At 44.6% G+C, this 27,020-nt stretch overlaps 2 protein-coding genes and 1 long non-coding RNA gene across 4 annotated transcripts in view; all 3 read right to left on the minus strand.

Annotated features, from left to right (window-relative positions):
- LOC115124360 (low-density lipoprotein receptor-related protein 1B-like) overlaps positions 1-17,208 on the minus strand; it is a 51,982-nt gene extending 34,774 nt beyond the window's left edge. Inside the window, exons 1-11 of the mRNA XM_065006032.1 lie at positions 17,056-17,208; positions 13,803-14,009; positions 13,430-13,696; positions 13,054-13,269; positions 12,790-12,966; positions 12,421-12,687; positions 12,045-12,260; positions 11,637-11,866; positions 11,274-11,403; positions 10,972-11,165; positions 1,563-1,749 (exon numbers count right to left, since the gene is read on the minus strand). Of these exons, the coding sequence (XP_064862104.1) occupies positions 1,563-1,749; positions 10,972-11,165; positions 11,274-11,403; positions 11,637-11,866; positions 12,045-12,260; positions 12,421-12,687; positions 12,790-12,966; positions 13,054-13,269; positions 13,430-13,696; positions 13,803-14,009; positions 17,056-17,161 (2,197 nt within the window). The 5' untranslated portion in view covers positions 17,162-17,208. The remainder of the gene's footprint in view (positions 1-1,562; positions 1,750-10,971; positions 11,166-11,273; positions 11,404-11,636; positions 11,867-12,044; positions 12,261-12,420; positions 12,688-12,789; positions 12,967-13,053; positions 13,270-13,429; positions 13,697-13,802; positions 14,010-17,055) is intronic.
- On the minus strand, positions 17,183-21,863 carry LOC135563084 (low-density lipoprotein receptor-like). Of its 2 annotated transcripts, none has more exons than XM_065006031.1 (6): positions 21,666-21,863; positions 18,425-18,577; positions 18,052-18,318; positions 17,676-17,891; positions 17,412-17,588; positions 17,183-17,307 (listed from the first exon to the last, which is right to left on the minus strand). In XM_065006031.1, the coding sequence occupies exons 1-6, from the start codon at positions 21,769-21,771 to the stop codon at positions 17,270-17,272; spliced, it is 957 nt and encodes a 318-aa protein (XP_064862103.1). In that variant the 5' UTR covers positions 21,772-21,863; the 3' UTR covers positions 17,183-17,269. The 2 variants fall into 2 exon arrangements, with proteins under 2 accessions (XP_064862103.1, XP_064862102.1); XM_065006030.1 differs by having other exon boundaries at positions 18,425-18,631.
- A 167-nt stretch (positions 21,864-22,030) lies between these two features.
- Positions 22,031-26,615, minus strand: LOC135562742 (uncharacterized). Its single transcript, XR_010460086.1, has 3 exons — positions 26,580-26,615; positions 25,933-26,147; positions 22,031-22,176 (listed from the first exon to the last, which is right to left on the minus strand). It is a non-coding gene; the product is annotated as an uncharacterized LOC135562742 (long non-coding RNA).
- Between the last annotated feature and the right edge of the window lie 405 nt (positions 26,616-27,020).

A 27,020-nucleotide genomic window follows, 5' to 3' on the forward strand; every position in this document is an offset into this window, starting at 1 on the left:
GACCCCGAGGGGGTGTCAGAGAGTTGGGATAGGCAAAAAAACACATTTTCAATACACACATGCATGTTAATACACACATAATTAGGACAAATAAGCACCCAACTAATTATTAATGTATTATAAATATAGCCTATAAAATTAATAGCAACAGACAGAAACAGTGGCAAGAAATGGAATAAACAAGAAAAAAAGGATATATATATACAGTTTGTGCAAATGGAATGAAGTGGTAAGGCAATAAATAGGCCATAGTAGCAAAGTAATTACAATTTAGCAGATTAACACTGGAGTGATAGATGAGCAGATGGTGTGTAAGTAGTGATACTGGTGTGCAAAAGAGCAGCAAATTAAATAAAAACAATATGGGGATGAGGTAGGTAGATTGGGTGGGCTATTTACAGATGGACTATGTACAGCTGCAGTGAATATAGAGAGACAGCATGGTAACCCATAGGCCCTGCAGAGAGACAGCAGGGTAACCCATAGGCCCTGCAGAAAGACAGCAGGGTAACCCATAGGCCCTGCAGAGAGACAGCAGGGTAACCCATAGGCCCTGCAGAGACAGCAGGGTAACCCATAGGCCCTGCAGAGAGACAGCATGGTAACCCATAGGCCCGACCAAAGATTTGAAAAACTACACCATGTCCAGAAAATTCTGTAAGGGTCAGTAGATTTTTTACCAACTGGCCCAGTCATGTCAGTGAGAAACAAAGTTAGCATTGGACCTGGTCTCAGCCTACGAAAAGGATCCAGAGTTCCACCCAACCAGGTGATTGCGATCAGGAAAAACTCCAGGCCCCAGAAAAGACATGGATGGATTTTGCCACAACACGTTTAGGGTCTGTGGTGCCACCTCTGCTTTAAATACTATAACTTGTAAATGTCTAAAGAGCATAGCTTAACAGTCTTAAGACAACGTAAGATTCCATTACTCCATAGTTTATAACTTGTTTTACTTACCTAGTTAAATAAAAATGAACAGGAATATTAACCATGTATTGCTTCAAAATATGTTAAAACGCTGTCAACTCTCTTGTCCATTTCCCATCTGAGTCAGTTTATGTATTAGTCTTGGTTAAATGTAGGGTTAAGGAGTGGTTTCGCAGACAGATTTCACTGAGTCCCGGACTAGAAATTATATTGGCTGGATATTTTCCATTGATCTTGCTTTTTAGTCCAAGACTAGGCTTAATCTGTGTCTGGGAAAACCTCCCCATAATGTTTAAGTGAGTGGAATGATGTCTAACATGAAAAAAATATGTATACATGACCAGGTACATTAATGGGGTAAACTTACTCTAAGAGTATGTATTAGGCTGTTTGAAAAGGTTTGAATCCTAATCAACCCATCCAATGAGAGTACATCTGTTGTGGAGGTATAGTAGATGAATTAAGTTTCAGTACTCTAGCAGTAGTTAAGCCATTTATTCTGAAAAGCCTCATTTCTGCATAGGTCAAAATAGCTTTTGCATTAACTTTCTTTATTGGCTTGTGACAAAAGTAAAATTTTCACTAAAGCAATTTGTATTAATTACGTTCAAGCAAAGACACGTTTGGAGTACCTTGGGTCTTGCAGCTGTGACCATTTGGTTCCAGCAGATATCCATGGTGACAGCGACACAGGAAGGAGCCGCGGGTGTTAAGGCAGGTGTGGCTGCAGACAGGTGGTAGGACCTCATTACACTCGTCAACATCCACACAGGACAAACCGTTAGCCTGGAGCCGGAAGCCTGCAGCACAGATGCACCTCTGTAGGAGGGAAGGAGCACATGTCACAGCCACACAGGACAAACCATTAGCCTGGAGCCGGAAGCCTGCAGCACAGATGCACCTCTGTAGGAGACAGAAGGACCACATGTCACAGCCACACAGGACAAACCATTAGCCTGGAGCCGGAAGCCTGCACCACAGATGCACCTCTGTAGGAGGGAAGGAGCACATGTCACAGCCACACAGGACAAACCGTTAGCCTGGAGCCGGAAGCCTGCAGCACAGATGCACCTCTGTAGGAGGGAAGGAGCACATGTCACAGCCATACTTCTGTAGGCCAACAAGTTGGGTTTTGTTTTAACTCACCGGTCCATGGGGGCTAAGGGCTTGTGGCATTGTCTAGGGCATGTGACTAGGGTTAAGGCGTGTTGTGTGGCATGGTCTAGGGTGTGTAGCTAGGGCATGGCAGGGGTCATCGTTGGGCTGCGGGTGTGAAAGATTAAGCAGGCTACAGGCATTACATTTAGCTAAAACATTCCTGTAGCTCTGTTGGAATAACTTTAATAGATCACTGACATCTTCTGGAAACAGAAGATGCTCTACATTGACTTAAGCCCAGCTCATAAATAGCCCACATTTACATATGTAGCCTAAGAAACAAGGTTCATGAAACGGATAACTTGCTAGTAACAGATGACATTCATATTCTGACCATCTGCAACTCACTAAGATAATACCGTTGATGATACAGTAGCAATCCGTGGTTATAACATCTCCCGAAAAGACAAATGCCAACGGGGCAGTGTTGCGGTCTATATTCAGAACCACATTCCTATAAAGTTGAGGGGATCTCATGTTAAATACTGTTGAAGTAATAAGGCTACTGGTTTACCTCCATCACCTAAAGACCATTCTGGTGGGAAGCTGCTATAGACCAAGTGTTATCAGCCAGTATCTGGATAACATGTAAAATGCTTGATATGTTATCACAGGTGTATTTTCTGGGTGACCTAAATATTGACTGGCTTTCATTAAGCTGCCCACTCAAGAGAAAGCTTGAGTGGGCACACTAGTGCCTGCAAACTGGTTCAGTAAACCTACCAGGGGAGATATACAGCACAGGAATGAAAACATGTATTGATCACATCTTCACTTATGCTTCAGAAATCTGCTTTAATGCATTAAAGCAGTATCCAAATCCATTGAAGCAGTATCCAAATCCATTGGATGTAGTGATCACAATATGGTAGCGATATCTAGGAAAGCTTAATTTCCAAAGGTTGGGCCTAATAGTGTGTATAAGAGGGCATACAAAACATTTGTATTGATTCCTATGACGTAAATAATATTTGCTGGTCTGTGGTGTGTAATTAGGAGCAACCAGATGCTGCATTTGACACAACAAAAAAAAATTCTCAATACATCGCACAGACAGGAATAAAGAATTCTCCGGGAAGATGAGACTGATGAGTAGTTAATCATGACACACATGGTGTGAGTCCAGGTACATTAATTCACCCGACCTCGAATCAAATGCCGACCGTATACCATCAAGAAAATTCTCTTTGGTTATAGTCACAGTGTATATGTTCCCCCTCGAGCAGATACGATGGTCCTCAATTAACTACACTGGACTTCGTGCAAACTGGAAACCACATATCCTGAGGCCGTATTTATAGTAGCTAGCTAGTCTAAAAAAGCAGGTCTGAGGAAAATGCTACCAAAGTTAACACATTGCCTGTAGTACTCGCTCTTCAAAAACTCTCGGCCACTATTACTCTCCCTTCTGGAATGCCTGCAAGGCCCTCCGTTTGGCAAGTCAGATCAAAACTCCATTCAGATTTTCCCTTCCTATAGGCAGAAACTCAAACAGGAAGTACAAGTGGTCTTGCAGGTCAATTCAACCCTGGTCTGACCAATCGGAATCCAAGCTTCAATATTGTTTTGATCAAGCGGACTGGGATATGTTCCGGGTTGCCTCAGAATAACATTGATATTTATACTGACCAGGTTCATCAGGAAGTGTATTGGGTATGTTCTCACTCACTATTAAAACCTACCCAGTCCAGAAACTGTGGATAGATGGCAGCAGTTGCACAAAACTGAATGTGCGAACCACCACATTTAACCACGGGCAAAGGTGACTGGAGTCATGACTGTCCTGGAAGGATCCAAATAGGTCAGATCAGCTTGGCAATAAATAACTTCAGCCAGACCCCCTTTCAGTCGCGGGGGGGGGGGGGGGTGACAGCTAACACCCTGATGTAAATCAAGTACATTAACTTTCAGCCATCACCCTCCAAATTCACACAGGAATATGCCTTTGTTACAGACATTCGCCCGCCGAAACTAACACGTTCTAAAGCAAATACTGTCACAATATTTTTAACATAGAATGTGGGGAATGGTCAGAGGCGATCTAAAGAATGTCATTGGTGACCCGATTCAGGAAACTAGGCTTATGGTCGCAAGTCACGACTTCACAGGAGAGATATTTGAACAAATCTCTTTGGGACGTAATTGCATTCGAACATGAACTTTCATACAATTAAAATGGTTAAATTAGGAGCCTTGTTGGTTAAGCCACAAAATACTAGCAACCTTCCCTTTGCCATGATTGGCTGAGATGAGTGGGCTGGACATGCCAAGAGAGGAATTCAGATTTGTCTGCCATATTGAAGACTATCTATTTGAGCTCGTCAGACTTGGTAATCCTGTCTAATGCAGCTTTTTTTAAAGAAGTGGAGCTGCATAAGTGTTGCTCTCCATTTTTTGAGGATCACGTTTTGAAATCAGTGGAATTAGAGTATGATAGCTAAGGAGACGTAGAAAACAGTCTTCAGATTACATCTTCAAACTAAGGGCAACCGTGGAATTGCATTCTGACGCGTCCAAGATACATGTTGATGTATACAGGTAAGATAGCTAGCTACATTCGGATACACGTTTTCTAATTCCGACGAAGTTGTTTCATTTCAAGATAAAGTGGACTGTTAGCTAGCTAATGTTGGCTGGCATTACTTGTTTCCAAGAGCGGTTTGCTTTTCTAGTTAGAGCCTAATGTTAGCTAGCTAACATTGGACCTGGTTGGTTAGCCCCCAGCACTGTGGCATTGTTGAACTCTGAAATCTCAAAGAGGTAGAGGCGAGAAGCTCACCTCTCGGACAAATCACTGTTACAGCTGATTAGCTGCCATAAGTATGTAGAAAAGTGAATTTAAGTGGGACCATTCTACTACTCAACACCCCACTAGGAACCATTGACACGGCTGGCTAGCTTATCTTCAATGACTCATTTTCCAGAGCGAATGGAAGAACAGATGGATGGGGACCCTTTTTGGTCGATCAGAGCATTACTAGTGTGCCATGGAAAGGCCCAACCAACCCCTTTCCAAGGCCCTGTAGGAGAAATACACTAAGAACCAAATACATTCATGATTTTACTCCAAACAGACAGTGGTTCGTGTGCAAAGTACATTATTAGTGTGAGAGTAGTTTCTAAATGTACCAAAGTATTATGTCTCTGCCTCTTGCCCTCCATGTCTTTTCTAAGAAGCCGCCATATCGTTGTCAGTCCGCTAGGGACCTGTTTCTAATGTTTGAAGTGTGTATGTATATCCGGTGTAACCATTTAGTTAGCTATTAAATAAACCAATTTGTGTAGCACTGAATCATAAGGCTTTTGCAGATGCGGGAGGTTACGACTTTTCAGAAAGATGATATGATAAGAGGTTATGATTTTAAAGGTTGACCATTTATGGATGTGATAGTAAAGACATTTAGAGTGTATCGGGAGATGGTAACTCTAAACAGCTCGTGGTGCCCCAAATCCTAATGAGTTAATTGTTACATGATTAATTCAATTCAGTAACAATTAAACAGTTAGTTGATCAGATACAAAGTAAAGTTATGACACTGGGAATATGGCAGAATACAAACAGTTTAGTTATGCCCTACGTAAGGCAACCACAGGCAAAACATCAGTACAGGGACAGTGGCGTCCCTATTGCACAGCTCAGACATGTAGCAGGGACTCCAGACAATCACGGATTACAAAGGGAAAACCAGCCATGTCGCACACCGACGTCTTGCTCCAGGACAAGTTAAACACCTTCTTCACCCTCTGAGGATAACATGGCACCACTGACGCAGGCCTCAAGGACTGTTGGCTCTCATTCTCCGTGGCAGACGTGAGTAAGACATTAAAGCGTGTTAACCCTCGCATGGCTGGCAGCCCAGACATCCCTAGCCACATCCTCAGAGCAACTGGCTGGAGTGTTTATAGATATATTAAATCTCTCCTTAGCCCAGTCTGCTGTCCCCATTTAATTCAAGATGTCCACCATTGTTCCCAAGAAAACAAAAGGTAACTAAATGACTATCACCCCGTAGCACTCACCTCCACCATACCCGACACCCTAGACCCACCTCAATTTGCATATAGTCCCAAAAGATGATGCAATCGTCATCACACTGCAAATGGCCATATCCAATCTGGACAAGAGGAATACTTTCAGTACCAGTCAAAAGTCTGGACACCTACTCATTCAAGGGTATTTCGTCTTTACTATTTTCTACATGGTAGAATAATAGTGAATCCATCAAAACTGTTGTAACCCCCAAGCATTTTACATTAGATTCTTTAAAGTAGTCACCCTTCACCTTGACAGCTTTGCACACTCTTGGCATTCTCTCAACCAGCTTCATGAGGAATGATTTTCCAACAGTCTTGGAGTTCCCACATATGCCGAGCACTGAGGTCCATCCCAAACCATCTCAATTGGGTTGAGGTTGGGTGAGTGTGGAGGCCAGGTCATCTGATGCAGCACACCATCACTCTCCTTGGTAAAATAGCCCTTTCTAAATAATTGTCAGCTGCAAAGCACCCCCACATCACACCTCCATGCTTCAGGGTGGGGAAAAAACAAATCAAATTGTATTTGTCATAGACACATGATTAGCAGATGTTAATGCGAGTGTAGCGAAATTCTCTACACGTGGAGAAAATCTGTTCACCTACTGTCTCAGACACAGCGGTTGGAACCAAAAATCTCAAATTTGGACTCCGACCAAAGGGCAAAATTTCACCACTAATGTCCATTGCTCGTGTTGCTTGGCACAATCAAATCTCATTCTTATTGTTGTCGTTTAGTGGTTTCTTTGCAGCAATTTGTACATGAAGGCCTGATGCATGCAGTGTCCTCTGAACAGTTGATGTTGAGCTAGGTCTGTTAATTGAACTCTGAAGCATTTCTTTGGACTGCAATATCTGAGGCTGGTAACTAATGAACTTATCGTCTGCAGCAGGTAACTCTGGGTCTTCCCTTCCTATTGTGCTAAATACTTGACATTTCCCAGATTGACTGACCATGTCTTAAAGTAACGGACTGTTGTTTCTCTTTGCTTATTTGAGCTGTTCTTGCGATAATATGGACTTGATTTTTTACCAAATAGGGCTATCTTCTGTATACCACCCCTACCTTGTCACAACACAATTGACTTTTAAGCTGGTATTGTATGTAAAAATGCTGTTCATTGACGACAGCTCAGCCTTCAACATCATAGGGTGGGGTTCAGCTTATCCTCTAAGCTCATTAAGCTGAGTCTGAACCCCGCCCTGTGCAACTGGGTCCTGGACTTGCTGACGGACCACCCCCAGGTGTTGAAGGTAGGACAACACTGATCCTCAACACAGGGGACCCCTCCTGTACTCTGCTCAGCCCCCTTCTGTACTCTGCTCAGCCATGACTGAATGGCCACTCACACCTTCAACACAATCATCAAGTTTGCAGACAACAGTAGTAGGCCTGATTACCAACAAAGACAACAGCCTACAGGGAGGAGGTGAAGGTCCTGGTGAAGTGGTGCCAGGAAAAGAACCTCAACGTCAAGGAGACGATGGTGGACTTCAGATATAGCACTCCCCCATCCACATCAACGGGCGGCAGTGGAGAAGGTGAAAGGCTTAAAGTTCCTCAGTGTACACATCCCTGACAAACTGAAATGGTCCACAGTGTGGTGAAGGCGCAACAGCTCCTCTTCAACCTCAGGAGGCTGAAGAAATTTGGCTTGTCACCTAAAACAAACTTTTACAGCTGTGCAATCGAGAGCATCCTGTCGGGCTGTATCACCGCCTGGTACTGCAACTATACCGCCCACAACAGCAGGGCTCTCCAGAGGGTGGTGCAGTCTGCCCAACGCATCACCGTCGGCTAACTACCTGACCTCCAGGACACCTATAGCAGCCGACATCACAGGAAGGCCAGAAAAGAGCATCAAGGACAACTACCCGAGCCACGGCCTGTTCACCCCGCAATCATCCAGAAGGCGAGGTCAGTACAGGTTCATCAAAGCTGGGCCCAAGAGACTGAAAAACATCTCAAAGCCATTACGCTTAAATAGCCATCGCTAGCCGGCCTCCAACCAGTACCCTGCCCTGAACTTAGTCATTGTCACCACCCACTTACTCAACCCTACAGAGGCTTCTTGTACATAGACATGGAATCCCTGGTAATGGAACTGATCACTTTAATGTTCACATACTGTTGTACTCAGTTCATATGTATATACTGCATTTTAATCAATGCCATCCTGTTCAACTATTGCTGTATACACACTATTCTACAGATCAAATATTTAGTATATCCACATACTGTCTCATACAGCCCCTTCTAACCACCCATATTTACACTCCGGACTCCAACGTTGCTCATTCTAGTATTCATATAAGTCTTAATTCTATTATTTTTCTTTCAGATCTGTGTGTATAGTTGTGAATTGTTAGATATTACTGCAGTGCTGGAGCTAGGAACACAAGCATTTCTCTACACCCGCAACACCTGCTAAATATGTGAATGTGTATGTGACTAATACAATTTGGATGGAAACTGAGGATAACTGTGGACGATATTGCCACTCCTATTTGCCATATCTTCAATCTAAGCCTACAAGATAGTGTGCCCTCATTCCTAGAGGGAAGCAAAAGTAATTCCAGTGGAGGTAAACCCAGGCAATGAGTGATAAGAGCAGTTGCATCTCTGGACATGCTGGTTATACTGGGTGAGGTCACCGCGTGTGTGGGAGGTGGGACAAAGGAGGTATCTAAGGCATATGCAGTGGGACTAGGGGCTCTGCAGTAAACTAAAACAATGATAATTATCCTAAACATTATACAAGGCATATTGACATTTGAGAGAGACAAAGCGAGGCATAAAGCAATGACAGGTGTTGATTGGGACAACAGCTAATCAGCTAAGTCAACACCAACAGGTTCAATGGCGATGAATGGGCAGAGAGGGTCGGTTAACTACACACAAGGCCTGAGTTCGAGGCTAGGGCCGACAGAAACCAAGGTAAACAATGTGGAGTACCGTGATAAATTAACAGTCCAGCAGGCATCAGCTATGTAGCAAAGTAATCATAGGGTCCAGTGTAGAGCAATAGATTAAATAGGGAAACGTTAGGTCGTTACTACGCTAGTACGCGGGAGCAACAGCGTTTAAAAAGTTAGCAGTCCGGGGTAAATAGAAGCATCTGCTCCGTCGTCCAGCAAGGGCCGGTTGAAGGCACAGCTGATGAAATTACATCTGCGGACCAGTCGTGGTGGTACGAAGGGACCTGGCGAAAGAGGTATTGTAGTTGTGGTAATTTTGTTTGCCAGCCGGGAGATGAGTCTGGCTCATGGCTAACTTCGGGGCTGGGTCACTCAGTGGCAGCTCGCTGTGATGATCAATGGTCCAGGGTTTATGGCAGAAATCTGGCGTTGTAGTGGAGAAAAACAGTCTGAGGCTGGCAGGTATTATCCAGGCTAAAAAACAGCTGGTGCCTGAGCAGAGGGTAAAGGCCGCTAGCAGTGGCTAACAGTGACTAAATGGCTAGTAACTTAACTAATTAGCTGGCAACCTTCTGATGAAAGTTTTGGCTATAGGTTCTAAAGAAATTGCAGATCCGTGTCACATTGAGTGAGGGGGGTTACCGGAAGGTATATTTAATTTAAAAATGGAAAAAGAGATTGAAAAACAAATTGGAATATAACCAAAAAGACAAGAAATACGAAAGTAAACGAGACAACGAACCACGTCTGCACTGAGATGCCATCTTGCTTTCTGGATGTTAGCGGGGTGCAGCGGCTCAGGTGTTGTTATCCTTGATATTTTTGGCCTTCCAGTGACATCGTGTGCTGTAGTTGTCCTGGAGGGCAGGTAGTTTGCCCCCGGTGATGCGCTGTGCAGACCGCACCACCCCCTGGAGAGCCTTGTGGTTGTGGGCGATGCAGTTGCCATATCAGGTGGCGATACAGCCCGACAGGATACTCTCAATTGTGCATCTGTAAAAGTGTTTTAGGTGGCATGCCACATTTCTTCAGCCTCTGCGTTAAGTCAGTGTGTATGCGAAGGACTCCACACCATACACGTCAGCTACTACAGCGAGTGAAATCTCTGCAACCCTTAAAGAGCTGCAGGTAGTTTCAGAATGGGTGGCAATAAATAAGTTAGTCCTAATATTTCAACCTAAAAGCAAGGTGACTAAACTGCTTTGAGTCAAACTATTGTGAACTGTCATTTTCAAAACATACAACAGTAGCTAAGATGGGGAGAAGTATGTCCATAATAAAGCACTGCTCTGCCTTAACTATCAACAAGGCAGGTACTACAGGCCCTAGTTTTGTCTCACCTGGACTACTGCCCAGTCGTGTGGTTGGCTGTCAAATTACAATCGGCTCAGAACAGGGCAGCACAGCTGGCCCCTAAAATGTACACAGATCTAACAATAATAGCCAATGTCAATTGTTCATGGATCAAAGTAGAGAGCTTTACTTCATCACTACTTGATTTTGTAAGAAGGGTTGACATGCTAACTGCACCGAGGTGTCTGTTTAAAATACTAGCAGACAGCCATGCATAATCCACAAGGCATGCCACCAGAGGTCTCTTCACAGTCCTCAAGTCCATAACAGACTATGGGAGGCGCACAGTACTACATAAAGCCATGACTACATGGAACTCTATTCCACATCAGTTAACTGATGCAGCAGTAGAATCAGATTTTAAACAGATAAAATGAAACCTTATGGAACAGCGGGGACTTCAAGGGTCACAAGCATACACATACTAACACGTACTCTACCCACACGTAACATGGATTTTGTTTTGTAGATGTGGTAGTAGAGTAGTGTCCTGAGGGTACACAATGTGTTGTGAAAAGTGTTAAATGTAATGTTATGCAGGACCGGGTTTTGAAAACCCTGGGTTGGGGTACTAACCGGTCCGTAAGGGGTGCTGACACAGTGCTGGTCACATTGGGGGGTCCCAGGGCTGGAGCAGTTATTGGTGGAACAACCGTGCCCCTCGTCAGATCCATCAGGACAGTTGATGATTTGGTCACAGAGCAGGGAATGGTCCACACACTCTCCACTACCACACTGGTAAAGCTGGTTGGAGCACTTCAACTGGTCACCTACAGTAAAACAACAGACTGGTCCACACACTCTCCACTACCACAGCTGGTTGGAGCACTTCACCTGGCAAACTACAAATGTAACCATAACCCTTTGTGTAAGCTCACATCCGGCCTCGTCACTGTAGTCCTCACAGTCTTTCTGTCCATCACACCTCCAGGTTGCAGGGATACACTGGGTCTTAGAGACACAGCTCCACTGGAACTCCCCACACGTCACTGGAGACACCTTACAGTTCTGAAGTTTACCCAGAATGTAGAGCTGGGTTAAGGTAAATTGATTGTGAGAGATTATGGAAATTAACCTAGCATGCTAGTTTGTATTGGTTTCCAAAACTACCTTGGACCTCCTTAATACTGGTCATGGAGCCATAAAAGTGGTATCCATGAATTCATCTGGCTGTGAGCAAGTATATAAATGTTTTGCACAATCATTTTAAAGTTTAGGTTAATATTATGCGGGTTCCTCACCATCTCGTCTGAACCGTCCCGGCAGTCCTGTTCCCCATCACACAGCCATTCCTCCACAAGACATTCGTGGCTGTTTGGGCAGCGGCGCTCCGGGGGACAGTGGGGGGGTTTGGCACAGCCCACCTCGTCAGAATGGTCTCCGCAGTCAGCATGGCCGTCACAACGGAGAGCCTCAGACACACACTGACCATTACTGCACTGATACTGCTGCTGGCCACAAAGCTTTGCCACTGGGAGGAGAGCGAGATGGCAGAAGCAGAGGAGAGCAATGATTGCAAAAAACTAAATAGAAACAGGTTCAGAACAAGGTGGAAATGGGTTCTAAACAACATGGAACCACATCACAGTGGAAATGGGTTCTAAAACACCCATTACAATGGAAATGGTTTTTAGAGATCAGACTCATACCACAGTATTCCTCATCAGAGCCGTCCGAACAGTCTCTCTCTCCGTCACAGAGGAAGGTTTCTGGGATACAGCGGCTATTGTTGTCACAGCGATGACTGCAGCTCTTGGTGGGCTTGAAGCAGTCTATTTCATCAGAACGGTCCTGGCACTGGGCCTTCCCATCACACACCTGCTGCTGGTCGATACACTTCTTCCCATGAGCACACTGGAACTGACCTGAGGTAGGAACAAATGAGCATACTGGAACTGAGCTGAGCTAACAACCAATGAGCACACTGGAACTGACCTAAGGACATTGATGAATGGATGGATTTGTGCTGAAACTGGCCACTTGTGATTAAACACATTACACCAGATCAAGAGGTGAGCTTCTGACCTGCTTTGCAGAGGAGCTCACAGTCCTGTTCATCTGATCCATCCTTACAGTCCACTTCTCCATCACAAACATGGCTGTGCAGGACACACTCTCTACCATCCTTGCACAGTCTGGAACCCATACGGCACTTCAGGGGCACAGTTTGGGACGTTGGAGCAGCTATCGTTGGACAGCCAATCTCATCTGAGCCATCATGGCAATGAGCGCGTCCATCACAAACGAGGCTCCTATCAATACATTTCCTCCTGTCGTTACACCGGAACTCACCTGGGAGACACACATAAGAGGGACGATGAAGGTTAAGAGGGTTTAAGGGGTTTTCTGGGTGGCAAAGCAGTATCAAATATCAGAACACCTTAATATATCTACCTCGGTTTGGGCATTTAGTAATGCAGGACTCCTCATCAAAACCATCAGGGCAGTCTTTCAATGTGTCACACAGCTGAGTTTGGGAGATGCACAAAGTTGAGCCCCGACACCTCACTGATGGACTAGTACAGGTCTGAGCCAGAGTTGGCAGGACAGGAGGAAGGGCCTTGTTAGAATCTAGGGAGAGAGGTTACATTAGATTAATTTAAAGAGACTCTCCTCATCCTGATGTACCAACTGTCCAAGTAGTCAGCAGTGTCTCACCACAGCCTTCCTCATCAGAGCCATCCGAACAGTCTCTCTCTCCGTCACAGAGGAAGGTTTCTGGGATACAGCGGCTATTGTTGTCACAGCGATGTCTGCAGCTCTTGGTGGGCTTGAAGCAGTCCATTTCATCAGAACGGTCCTGGCACTGTGCCTTCCCATCACACATCTGCTGCTGGTCGATACACTTCTTCCCATGAGCACACTGGAACTGACCTGAGGTAGGAACCAATGAGCATACTGGAACTGAGCTGAGCTAACAACCAATGAGCACACTGGAACTGACCTAAGGACATTGATGAATGGATGGATTTGTGCTGAAACTGGCCACTTGTGATTAAACACATTACACCAGATCAAGAGGTGAACTTCTGACCTGCTTTGCAGAGGAGCTCACAGTCCTGTTCATCTGATCCATCCTTACAGTCCACTTCTCCATCACAAACATGGCTGTGCAGGACACACTCTCTACCATCCTTGCACAGTCTGGAACCCATACGGCACTTCAGGGGCGCAGTTTGGGATGTTGGAGCAGCTATCGTTGGACAGCCAATCTCATCTGAGCCATCATGGCAATGAGCGCGTCCATCACAAACCAGACTCCTCTCAATACATTTCCTCCTGTCCTTACACCGGAACTCACCTGGGAGACACACATAAGAGGGACCATGAAGAAAGGTTAAGAGGATTTAAGGGGTTTTCTGGGTGGCAAAGCAGTATCAAATATCAGAATGCATTAATATATCTACCTCGGTTTGGACATTTAGTAATGCAGGACTCCTCATCAAAACCATCAGGGCAGTCTCTCAATGTGTCACACAGCTGAGTTTGGGAGATGCACAAAGTAGAGCCCCGACACCTCACTGATGGACTGGTACAGACTGGCTGAGCAGGAAGAATATCTGGAACGGTTGTAGTTGGAGCCAAATAAGCTGTAGTAAGTGGAACTGGAGATTCTGTAGGCAGAGAGTATTACCAAGATAATGGACAAGCCTTTTACACTCTACCCAGAACAAGTCTAATGAAGCGTTAGTTTCCCCAAAACAATTCAGGACAAAGGGTTAGACTGTAGGTAACATGTCTCACCTGCTAATATACAATCTAGTAAACATTTTCCAACTGTCAAATCACATTTTATTTGTCAGATACACATGGTTAGCAGATGTTATTGCGAGTGTAGCGAAATGCTTGTGCTTCTAGTTCCGACCCTGCAGTAATATACAAGAAATCTAACAATTTCACAACAACTACCTTATTCATTCCTTTACACTTGTGTGTGTATAAGAATATGTACATAAAAATATATGAATGAACGATGGCCGAACAGCATAGGCAAGATGCAGTAGATGGTATAGAGTACAGTATGTACATATGAGAAGAGTAATGTAAACATTATATAAAGTGGTATTGTTTAAAGTGGCTAGTGATACATTTATTACATCAATCTCTCATTATTAAAGTGGCTAGAGATGAGTCAGTATGTTGGCAGCAGCCACTCAATGTTAGTGATGGCGATTTAACAGTGATGGCCTTGAGACAGAAGCTGTTTTCAGTCTCTCAGTCCCCGCTTTGATGCACCTGTACTGACCTCGCCCTCTGGAGGATAGCTGGTTGAACAGGAAGTGGCTCGGGTGGTTGTTGTCCTTGATATTTTTGGCCTTCCTGTGACATCGGGTGGTGTAGTTGTCCTGGAGGGCAGGTAGTTTGCCCCAGTGATGCGTTGTGCAGAGCTCACTACCCTCTGGAGAGCCTTACGGTTGTGGGCGGAGCAGTTGCCGTACGAGGCAACAGCCCGACAGGATGCTCTCGATTGTGCATCTGTAAAAGTTTGTGAGTGTGTTTGGTGACAAGCCAAATTTCTTCAGCCTCCTGAGGTTGAAGAGGCGCTGCTGCGCCTTCACCATGCTGTCTGTGTGGGTGGACCATTTCAGTTTGTCCGTGATGTGTACGCCAAGGAACTTATCTTCCCACCTTCTCCACGACGTGGATAGGGGGCTCCTCTGTCTGCCGTTTCCTGAAGTCCACGATCCTCTCCTTTGTTTTGTTGACCTCGAGTGTGAGGTTATTTTCCTGACCACACTCCGAGGGCCTTCACCTCCTCCCTGTAGGCCGTCTCGTCGTTGTTGGCAATCAAGCCTACCACTGTAGTGTCGTCTGCAAACATGATGATTGAGTTGGAGGCGGGCATGGCCACCCAGTCATGGGTGAACAGGAGAGGGCTGAGAACGCACCCTTGTGGGGCCCCAGTGTTGAGGATCAGGGGGGTGGAGATGTTACCTACCCTCACCACGTGGGGGCGGCCCGTCAGGAATTCCAGGACCCAGTTTCACAGGGCGGGGTCGAGACCCAGGGTCTCGAGCTTAATGACGAGTTTGGAGGGTACTATGATGTTAAATGCTGAGCTGTAGTCGATGAACAGCATTCTTACATAGGTATTCCTCTTGTCCAGATGGGTTAGGGCAGTGCGATTGCGTCGTCTGTGGACCTATTGGGGCGGTAAGCAAATTGGAGTAGGTCTAGGGTGTCAGGTAGGGTGGTGGTGATATGGTCCTTGATTAGTCTCTCAAAGCACGGAAGTGAGTGTTACGAAGCGGATAGTCATTTAGCTCAGTTACCTTAGCTTTCTTGGGAACAGGAACAATGGTGGCCCTCTTGAAGCATGTGGGAACAGCAGACTGGGATAAGGATTGATTGAATATGTCCGTAAACACACCAGCCAGCTGGTCTGCGCATGCTCTGAGGACGCGGCTGGGGATGCCGTCTGGGCCGGCAGGCTTGCGAGGGTTAACGCGTTTAAATGTCTTACTCGCGTTAGCTGCAGTGAAGGAGAGCCCACAGGTTTTGGTAGTGGGCCGTGTCAGTGGCACTGTCTCGTCCTCAAAGCGAGCAAAGTTGTTTAGTTTGTCTGGGAGCAAGACATCGTGGTCCGCGACGTGGCTGGTTTTCCTTTTGTAGTCTGACTGTAGACCATGTCACATACCTCTCGTGTCTGAGCCGTTGAATTGCAACTCTACTTTCTCTCTATACTGACGCTTAGCTTGTTTGATTGCCTTGGAGGGAATAGCTACACTGTGTATTCGGTCATGTTTCTGGTCACCTTGCCCCGATTAAAAGCAGTGGTTCGTGCTTTCAGTTTTGCGAATGCTGCCATCAATCCACGGTTTCTGGTTGGGCAAGGTTTTAATAGACCCTGTGGGTACAACATCACCGATGCACTTGCTAATCAACTTTTTTTGGTGCGTGTGCAGTTTATAAGGTACTCATTTAAAAATATATATGATTATTGTTGCAGATGTACAGTTTGTGTAGATAGTAACATGTACTATAAATAACCTTTTCTGCACATTAGTTGTCGATTTTGACAGGATATTCATCTATATGTGTAGTCAACAGGAGGCAGCGACGGCATCATTTTTTACTTACGTTTTAGGAATATAATTTAAACTTTCAACATTCATTTCGAATGGTATTGTACTTACTCAGTAAAAACTGCTGAATGAGTCCCAAAGCGTGCTGAGTCTTAATCATTTTGATATACCCCCCTGCCTATTCAGTGAGCCATCATTTAAGATTCATACAAAAAACATTACCAGAATATTGATGTCTTGACTTTGTCTAAGGTAACGGTTAGCAAAATTAGGTAAATTGACAATGCACACTTTCTTTAACTGCAATGTTAATATGCATTACATGGCATTGTAGATTTGAGATGTCTTTTGACCTAATGTTCAACGCTTTCAGACAATGTGCTTATTCGCGATAAAAAAAATGCGCACTAAAATTTCAAAACGATTAACTTACATTAACTGATTAACTCTGACAGCCCTACAAAAACATTGTATAACCTTTGTCACATTGTTGACCGTGTACTGCAAGTGGCAGTTCTGTCCGGCTCCCCATTTTTGGGACGTCATGCCAATTTATAAACACCGTCAGACACTTAGTCGATTTAGAAAACGTCCCGACTGACCAAAGTGGAACCACAGTCAGAAATCAACTCACCACCACAGTCCTGTTCATCTGATCCATCCTTACAATCCTCCTCTCCATCACAAACATGGCTATGCAGGACACACTCTCTCCCATCCTTGCACTGTCTGGAACCCATACGGCACTTCAGGGCGCAGTTTGGGACGTTGGAGCAGCTATCGTTGGACAGCCAATCTCATCTGAGCCATCATGGCAATGAGCGCGTCCATCACAAACCAGACTCCTCTCAATACATTTCCTCCTGTCCGTTACACCGGAACTCACCTGGGAGACACACATAAGAGGGACCATGAAGAAAGGTTAAGAGGGTTTAAGGGGTTTTCTGGGTGGCAAAGCAGTATCAAATATCAGAACATTAATATATCTACCTCGGTTTGGACATTTAGTAATGCAGGACTCCTCATCAAAACCATCAGGGCAGTCTCTCAATGTGTCACACAGCTGAGTTTGGGAGATGCACAAAGTTGAGCCCCGACACCTCACTGATGGACTAGTACAGGTCTGAGCCAGAGTTGGCAGGACAGGAGGAAGGGCCTTGTTAGAATCTAGGGAGAGAGGTTACATTAGATTAATTTAAAGAGACTCTCCTCATCCTGATGTACCAACTGTCCAAGTAGTCAGCAGTGTCTCACCACAGCCTTCCTCATCAGAGCCATCCGAACAGTCTCTCTCTCCGTCACAGAGGAAGGTTTCTGGGATACAGCGGCTATTGTTGTCACAGCGATGCCTGCAGCTCTTGGTGGGCTTGAAGCAGTCCATTTCATCAGAACGGTCCTGGCACTGTGCCTTCCCATCACACATCTGCTGCTGGTCGATACACTTCTTCCCATGAGCACACTGGAACTGACCTGAGGTAGGAACCAATGAGCATACTGGAACTGAGCTGAGCTAACAACCAATGAGCACACTGGAACTGACCTAAGGACATTGATGAATGGATGGATTTGTGCTGAAACTGGCCACTTGTGATTAAACACATTACACCAGATCAAGAGGTGAACTTCTGACCTGCTTTGCAGAGGAGCTCACAGTCCTGTTCATCTGATCCATCCTTACAGTCCACTTCTCCATCACAAACATGGCTGTGCAGGACACACTCTCTACCATCCTTGCACAGTCTGGAACCCATACGGCACTTCAGGGGCGCAGTTTGGGATGTTGGAGCAGCTATCGTTGGACAGCCAATCTCATCTGAGCCATCATGGCAATGAGCGCGTCCATCACAAACCAGACTCCTCTCAATACATTTCCTCCTGTCCTTACACCGGAACTCACCTGGGAGACACACATAAGAGGGACCATGAAGAAAGGTTAAGAGGATTTAAGGGGTTTTCTGGGTGGCAAAGCAGTATCAAATATCAGAATGCATTAATATATCTACCTCGGTTTGGACATTTAGTAATGCAGGACTCCTCATCAAAACCATCAGGGCAGTCTCTCAATGTGTCACACAGCTGAGTTTGGGAGATGCACAAAGTTGAGCCCCGACACCTCACTGATGGACTGGTACAGACTGGCTGAGCAGGAAGAATATCTGGAACGGTTGTAGTTGGAGCCAAATAAGCTGTAGTAAGTGGAACTGGAGATTCTGTAGGGAGAGAGTATTACCAAGATAATGGACAAGCCTTTTACACTCTACCCAGAACAAGTCTAATGAAGCGTTAGTTTCCCCAAAACAATTCAGGACAAAGGGTTAGACTGTAGGTAACATGTCTCACCTGCTAATATACAATCTAGTAAACATTTTCCAACTGTCAAATCACATTTTATTTGTCAGATACACATGGTTAGCAGATGTTATTGCGAGTGTAGCGAAATGCTTGTGCTTCTAGTTCCGACCCTGCAGTAATATACAAGAAATCTAACAATTTCACAACAACTACCTTATTCATTCCTTTACACTTGTGTGTATAAGAATATGTACATAAAATATATGAATGAACGATGGCCGAACAGCATAGGCAAGATGCAGTAGATGGTATAGAGTACAGTATGTACATATGAGAAGAGTAATGTAAACATTATATAAAGTGGTATTGTTTAAAGTGGCTAGTGATACATTTATTACATCAATCTCTCATTATTAAAGTGGCTAGAGATGAGTCAGTATGTTGGCAGCAGCCACTCAATGTTAGTGATGGCGATTTAACAGTGATGGCCTTGAGACAGAAGCTGTTTTCAGTCTCTCAGTCCCCGCTTTGATGCACCTGTACTGACCTCGCCCTCTGGAGGATAGCTGGTTGAACAGGAAGTGGCTCGGGTGGTTGTTGTCCTTGATATTTTTGGCCTTCCTGTGACATCGGGTGGTGTAGTTGTCCTGGAGGGCAGGTAGTTTGCCCCAGTGATGCGTTGTGCAGAGCTCACTACCCTCTGGAGAGCCTTACGGTTGTGGGCGGAGCAGTTGCCGTGCGAGGCAACAGCCCGACAGGATGCTCTCGATTGTGCATCTGTAAAAGTTTGTGAGTGTGTTTGGTGACAAGCCAAATTTCTTCAGCCTCCTGAGGTTGAAGGCGCTGCTGCGCCTTCACCATGCTGTCTGTGTGGGTGGACCATTTCAGTTTGTCCGTGATGTGTACGCCAAGGAACTTATCTTCCCACCTTCTCCACGACGTGGATGGGGGCTCCTCTGTCTGCCGTTTCCTGAAGTCCACGATCCTCTCCTTTGTTTTGTTGACCTCGAGTGTGAGGTTATTTTCCTGACCACACTCCGAGGGCCTTCACCTCCTCCCTGTAGGCCGTCTCGTCGTTGTTGGCAATCAAGCCTACCACTGTAGTGTCGTCTGCAAACATGATGATTGAGTTGGAGGCGGGCATGGCCACCCAGTCATGGGTGAACAGGAGAGGGCTGAGAACGCACCCTTGTGGGGCCCCAGTGTTGAGGATCAGGGGGTGGAGATGTTACCTACCCTCACCACGTGGGGGCGGCCCGTCCAGGAATTCCAGGACCCAGTTTCACAGGGCGGGGTCGAGACCCAGGGTCTCGAGCTTAATGACGAGTTTGGAGGGTACTATGATGTTAAATGCTGAGCTGTAGTCGATGAACAGCATTCTTACATAGGTATTCCTCTTGTCCAGATGGGTTAGGGCAGTGCGATTGCGTCGTCTGTGGACCTATTGGGGCGGTAAGCAAATTGGAGTAGGTCTAGGGTGTCAGGTAGGGTGGTGGTGATATGGTCCTTGATTAGTCTCTCAAAGCACGGAAGTGAGTGTTACGAAGCGGATAGTCATTTAGCTCAGTTACCTTAGCTTTCTTGGGAACAGGAACAATGGTGGCCCTCTTGAAGCATGTGGGAACAGCAGACTGGGATAAGGATTGATTGAATATGTCCGTAAACACACCAGCCAGCTGGTCTGCGCATGCTCTGAGGACGCGGCTGGGGATGCCGTCTGGGCCGGCAGGCTTGCGAGGGTTAACGCGTTTAAATGTCTTACTCGCGTTAGCTGCAGTGAAGGAGAGCCCACAGGTTTTGGTAGTGGGCCGTGTCAGTGGCACTGTCTCGTCCTCAAAGCGAGCAAAGTTGTTTAGTTTGTCTGGGAGCAAGACATCGTGGTCCTTTGACGTGGCTGGTTTTCCTTTTGTAGTCTGACTGTAGACCATGTCACATACCTCTCGTGTCTGAGCCGTTGAATTGCAACTCTACTTTCTCTCTATACTGACGCTTAGCTTGTTTGATTGCCTTGGAGGGAATAGCTACACTGTGTATTCGGTCATGTTTCTGGTCACCTTGCCCGATTAAAAGCAGTGGTTCGTGCTTTCAGTTTTGCGAATGCTGCCATCAATCCACGGTTTCTGGTTGGGCAAGGTTTTAATAGACCCTGTGGGTACAACATCACCGATGCACTTGCTAATCAACTTTTTTGGTGCGTGTGCAGTTTATAAGGTACTCATTTAAAAATATATATGATTATTGTTGCAGATGTACAGTTTGTGTAGATAGTAACATGTACTATAAATAACCTTTTCTGCACATTAGTTGTCGATTTTGACAGGATATTCATCTATATGTGTAGTCAACAGGAGGCAGCGACGGCATCATTTTTTACTACGTTTTAGGAATATAATTTAAACTTTCAACATTCATTTCGAATGGTATTGTACTTACTCAGTAAAAACTGCTGAATGAGTCCCAAAGCGTGCTGAGTCTTAATCATTTTGATATACCCCCTGCCTATTCAGTGAGCCATCATTTAAGATTCATACAAAAACATTACCAGAATATTGATGTCTTGACTTTGTCTAAGGTAATGTTAGCAAAATTAGGTAAATTGACAATGCACACTTTCTTTAACTGCAATGTTAATATGCATTACATGGCATTGTAGATTTGAGATGTCTTTTGACCTAATGTTCAACGCTTTCAGACAATGTGCTTATTCGCGATAAAAAAATGCGCACTAAAATTTCAAAACGATTAACTTACATTAACTGATTAACTCTGACAGCCCTACAAAAACATTGTATAACCTTTGTCACATTGTTGACCGTGTACTGCAAGTGGCAGTTCTGTCCGCTCCCCATTTTTGGGACGTCATGCCAATTTATAAACACCGTCAGACACTTAGTCGATTTAGAAAACGTCCCGACTGACCAAAAGTGGAACCACAGTCAGAAATCAACTCACCACCACAGTCCTGTTCATCTGATCCATCCTTACAATCCTCCTCTCCATCACAAACATGGCTATGCAGGACACACTCTCTCCCATCCTTGCACTGTCTGGAACCCATACGGCACTTCAGGGGCGCAGTTTGGGACGTTGGAGCAGCTATCGTTGGACAGCCAATCTCATCTGAGCCATCATGGCAATGAGCGCGTCCATCACAAAACCAGACTCCTCTCAATACATTTCCTCCTGTCCTTACACGGAACTCACCTGGGAGACACACATAAGAGGGACCATGAAGAAAGGTTAAGAGGATTTAAGGGGTTTTCTGGTAAGTGGCAAAGCAGTATCAAATATCAGAATGCATTAATATATCTACCTCGGTTTGGACATTTAGTAATGCAGGACTCCTCATCAAAACCATCAGGGCAGTCTCTCAATGTGTCACACAGCTGAGTTTGGGAGATGCACAAAGTTGAGCCCCGACACCTCACTGATGGACTGGTACAGACTGGCTGAGCAGGAGGCACTGAGTTGGAAACATGTGCATCCATTTAAATTCATTTTCAGATTAATTGCTTTTTCATTCAGAATTGAAGACATTAATGATCCCACTAACCTTCCTTTACACAATATAAGCCCCCTGAGACTTTAAATGCAACCTTAAATGCAAAAATATAAATACAACATATAAAGTGTTGGTCCCTAGTTATGATCCCAGCGATGTTGCACAAACTTTTAATATTCTATACACAAATGTTTTTACATCTGTTGGTGAGCATTTCTCCTTTGCCAAGATAATCCAGCCACCTGACAGGTGCGGCATATCAAGAAACTGATTAAACAACGTGATCATTGGGGACAATATAAGTCCTCTAACCTTTCACATGTATATCTAATGTTTCCCCCAGCATGAGTTTTCTATGTGCAGGATGTTAAAATACACTCAATCTGATTTGTGCGGAACAGGAGTATTAATCTGCGCTGACCTCAAACCAAGGCACGTTGCCTGCTAATTAACTATAGGCTCATTATTTTCTAACAGTTTGAATTATTACATGTAGAAAGTAGCCCATTTTGCTGTTGTGGAATGTATGTTTGAGGCTCCACTGAGCCAGTCCAACTTTTCTTTGACAAGAGCCCAAGCACTTCCCCAGTGTTTCCACAGATCAGACATTTGCTCATATCTGGTCAGAACACTATTCACTGTTTTATTCACATATTTTCATGAGCTGGTGACAAATAATGCACTCCAATTCTTGCATATTGTAATAATGTGTTTAAAACACTTTTAAAGTTCTGATTGTTATTATGTTATTATATTATGCTAAGCTATTTGCCAGCTATGAGTGGCAGCGTGTTTGTTGACATACCATATCCTGGTTGTCACATAGCGTCTGTCGGACAAAGAAGTTAGGATAAGGGGCATCATTTTCACTTTTGGATGAAAAGCGTGCCCAGAGTAAACTGCCTCCTACTCAGTCCCAGATGCTAATATATGCATATTATTAGTAGATTTGGATAGAAAACACTAAGTTTCTCAAACGTTTTGAATGATGTCTGAGTATAAGAATTCATATGGCAGGCAAAAACCTGAAATCCAACCAGGAAGTGGGAAATCTGAGGTTTGTAGTTTTTCCCAAGCGTGGCCCACCAAGTGTCTATGGGTTCGAATTACACTTCCTACGGCTTCCAGTAGATTTTAACTGTCTTTAGAAACGTGTTTGAGGCTTCTACTATAAAGGAGGAATCAGGGCTCTTTGAGTCAGTGGTCTGGCTTGTGAAGCACGGTCACGAGAGAGTTAGCTCTCATTCCATGGCTTTTCTACAGACAATGGAATTCTACGGTTGGAACATTATGTTAAAAGATCCTAAAGATTGATTCTATACAACATTTGATATGTTTCTACGATCAGTAATGAACTTTTTGGAATTTGTCTGACCTTTCCACTGGAAGTTGCACGCGTGTTTCAATTTGTTTTGCCAAACACCCTAACAAAAGGAGGTATATAGACATACATTAACTTTATTGAACAAATCAAACATTTATTGTGGAACTGGGATTCTTGGGAGTGCATTCTGATGAAGATCAAAGGTAAGAAAATATGTATAATGCTATTTCTGACTAATGTTGACTGCGCAACATGGCGGATATTTCTTTCACTGGTTTTAGGCTCTAAAACTCCGTACTCAGATTATTGCATGGTATGCTTTTTAAAAAAAATCTGTCTTTAAAAAATCTGACAGAGGTTGCATTAAGGAGAGGTGTATCTAAAATTCCATGCATAAGACTTGTATTTTCATCAGCAATTATAATGAGTATTTCTGTAAATTGATGTGGCTCTGCAAAATCACCACATATTTCACACCAATGTAAAATTACATTTTTGGATATAAATATGCACTTTATCGAACAAAACACACATGTATTGTATAACATGAAGTCCTATGAGTGTCATCTGATGAAGATCAAGGTTAGGGATTCATTTTCTCTCCATTGTGCTTTTTGTGACAAGCGCTCACTGTGGAGCGCTCACTGTGGAGCGCTCACTGTGGAGCGCTCACTGGAGCATTTTTGCAATCACACTGTAGCTGGATTAATGAGAATTGTATCTTTAAAAATGGTGCCTAATACATGTATGTTTGAGAATTTTGATTTATGAGATTTGTTGATTTGTATTTGGCGCCCTCAATTTCATTGGCTGTTGGCAAGGGGTTCCTCTAGCGGAAACCGTTCCCAGACAGGTTAACTAAACAAACTTTTAGGGATGGTTCACGCCACTGACTTATGGTGCTTTCAAGACAACTGGGAACTTCGGAAATATACAAGGTCAAATCATGACGTCCGTGATATTCAGGTCAGCGCTCTAGAAAAGAAGCCCATGTTCCTGAGTTGGATGACAGTTCAAAACACAAATCCCCAGTCAGGGGCTAATTTTTAATTCCCAGCTCAGACCCCCTTTTCCAGGTGTTTTATTTAGCTTGTATACTTGTTTAATTGATAAATTCCCCTCATAATATTCCTGCATCCCCCCCATGATACTTTCCCCATTTTAACCACGATGACCTTGAAACTACTCCCACCTCAAAATGAAATGATCAGCTAAAAATACATCAAATAATTGTTAACCAATCTGGCAACCCTGTTTAGCTTTCACGTTACAGTTAGGTTTGTATTTAGGGTGAAATGAGAGGTGATTTGCTTTGTAATTTGTCATACTAAATTAATTTTATCCTACATACACTAAGTACATTGAAGATTTGTAAAAAAATGCTGAAAAGTGGCCAAACTAAGTTGATATTTCAGGCAATGGGCGCACGAGGCGGCAGGCCAGCCTAGTGGTTCGAGCGTCGAACCCAGTAAGCAAAAAGTTGCTGGACCAAATCTGAGCTGACAAAGTAAAAATCTGTCATTCTGAACAACTGTTCCCGGTAGGTCGTCATTGTAAATAAGATTGTTCTTAATCTGACTTGCCTCGTTAAGTAAAACAAATGTAAATCCATCTTTTACTTGGTTTATTTTAGTCTTAGAGTGAATGGCATTAGAGAGTTTGCTTCTCAAATACAAACAAACATGGCTGCCAAATAATTTAGGTAAAAGGCATTTTTTATTAACATTACATTAGTCTCATGCTCACCAGATATGTGATGCATTGGAAAGAAGTCTAGCTGTTAGGTGGGCAATTTATTAGTTTTTAGTCAGCGCCACATGTGACCTGGTTTATTGAATGAGTTTGGCTGTGTTCCATGTGATGCCTGGATGATGTTCACATGCATCTTTTACAAGAAATGTGAAATTAGGACTAAAAGTGGGAAGTCCTTTAGTTCCTGTCAAAGCAAGGTTGAGATGCTTTATTTCAGTCTAATAAAACCCTGCTGGGGAAAAACCTATTGATTGGCTGGGCCTATGACCTCCCAGTGTGTGGGCCTGGCTGCCAAGTGGGTGGGCCTATGACCTCCCCAGTGTGTGGGCCTGGCTGCCAAGTGGCTGGGCCTATGACCTCCCCCAGTGTGTGGGCCTGGCTGCCAAGTGGCTGGGCCTATGACCTCCCAGTGTGTGTGGGCCTGGCTGCCAAGTGGCTGGGCCTATGACCTCCCAGTGTGTGGGCCTGGCTGCCAAGTGGGTGGCCTGTGCCCTCACCCAGTCATGTTAAATCTGAAGATTAGCGCCCAATTAATTTTCAATTGACTGATTTCCTTCAATGAACCAACTCAGTAAATCTTTGAAATTGTTCAATGTTGCATTTATATTTTGTTCACTATACATTAATGCTATTGTACCAACCTTCCTTTACACCCAGAGCCACGATCACCCTGACAACGCCTGGCCCGACAGGGACATCGTGGACACGCCTCCTGTCCCGTCGGTCCCACACAGTGATGACATCATTAAACAGCGACACCAGGAGCGGAGAGGAGCAGCCATGATGGAACCAGGGACATTCCACTCTCTGCCTGCCAGGTGAGTCTGCGACTTCAACAGACTCATGATGTTCAGATCTACACAGGGTCAAGGAGCACAAAGAGCTTGTTTGAGTGATAAGGCGAAAGCAACCAGGCTGTTAATGAAAGTCCATGTGCAAAGTCAGTGGCGACAGCGAGAACACAGATGTAGCCTTCCAACAGCAAAGTTCAGATCAACCTGGTTCTTAATGTTTAGAAAAGTTTATTTTTGTCAAAATAAACACTTCAACACCCATATCACACACAAACTGAAAATACATAGGTGTAAAATAAATTGTTGAGATGCTCAAATGTTACATTAATTTGTACATGTTGCTTCTTTGGTTGTGTTTGCACGAAAGCCCCGCCATCCCCACACGGCATGATCATTCCTAACCAGATGACCAGCTCAACACCGAGGAGCACAAGAAAAAGCATTATAGGAGACAGAATCACTGTTAGAATAATATTGCAGTAAGTGATACTGACCGTCCCCCTCTGTGTTCCAGAGCAGTGTGTTAGATTGCAGGTCCAAAACAATGCGCCCAGCGATGTGTCCCTCCCTCTCAGGACTTTCCTAGGGTTTCCTCCTGGCAGTCTCATAGATAGGATCCAGCCAGCCTCCAGCAAGTACAGCCTCCCCGCTGCCAGTCCAGATAAACATCTCTTACCTCACTGCCTGACTGGTACAGTCTCCCGGTAACCCTGATCCATGTTAGTGACTCCAACACAGACTTCATCACATGACAGCCAGTACAGATTTCTCATCTTCTGGTCTACTGCCACCATGAGCTAGGGGGCAAGGACAGCACAACATGAATATACTGGACCAGAACAGGCTAGGACCAACAACTCAATATTCGGAAGCGTTCTAATGTTTGATAAAGATATATGCTTGGCAGAGAAACAAAAAAATACAACATGCAACAA

The sequence above is a fragment of the Oncorhynchus nerka genome, linkage group LG20 (assembly GCF_034236695.1).
Source record: "Oncorhynchus nerka isolate Pitt River linkage group LG20, Oner_Uvic_2.0, whole genome shotgun sequence".
Classification (NCBI taxonomy): Eukaryota; Metazoa; Chordata; class Actinopteri; order Salmoniformes; family Salmonidae; genus Oncorhynchus; species Oncorhynchus nerka.

What these genes read in the sequence shown, in the direction of transcription:
- LOC135563084 (XM_065006030.1), bottom strand. Translation starts at nt 21,771, where the DNA reads ATGGGTTCCAGACAGTGCAAGGATGGGAGAGAGTGTGTCCTGCATAGC. An exon ending in TGAGCTCCTCTGCAAAGCAG is followed by an intron (nt 17,892 to 18,051) that starts GTCAGAAGTTCA and finishes TTCCTACCTCAG; the next exon opens with GTCAGTTCCAGTGTGCTCAT. An exon ending in CTCTGATGAGGAAGGCTGTG is followed by an intron (nt 17,589 to 17,675) that starts GTGAGACACTGC and finishes CTCTCTCCCTAG; the next exon opens with ATTCTAACAAGGCCCTTCCT.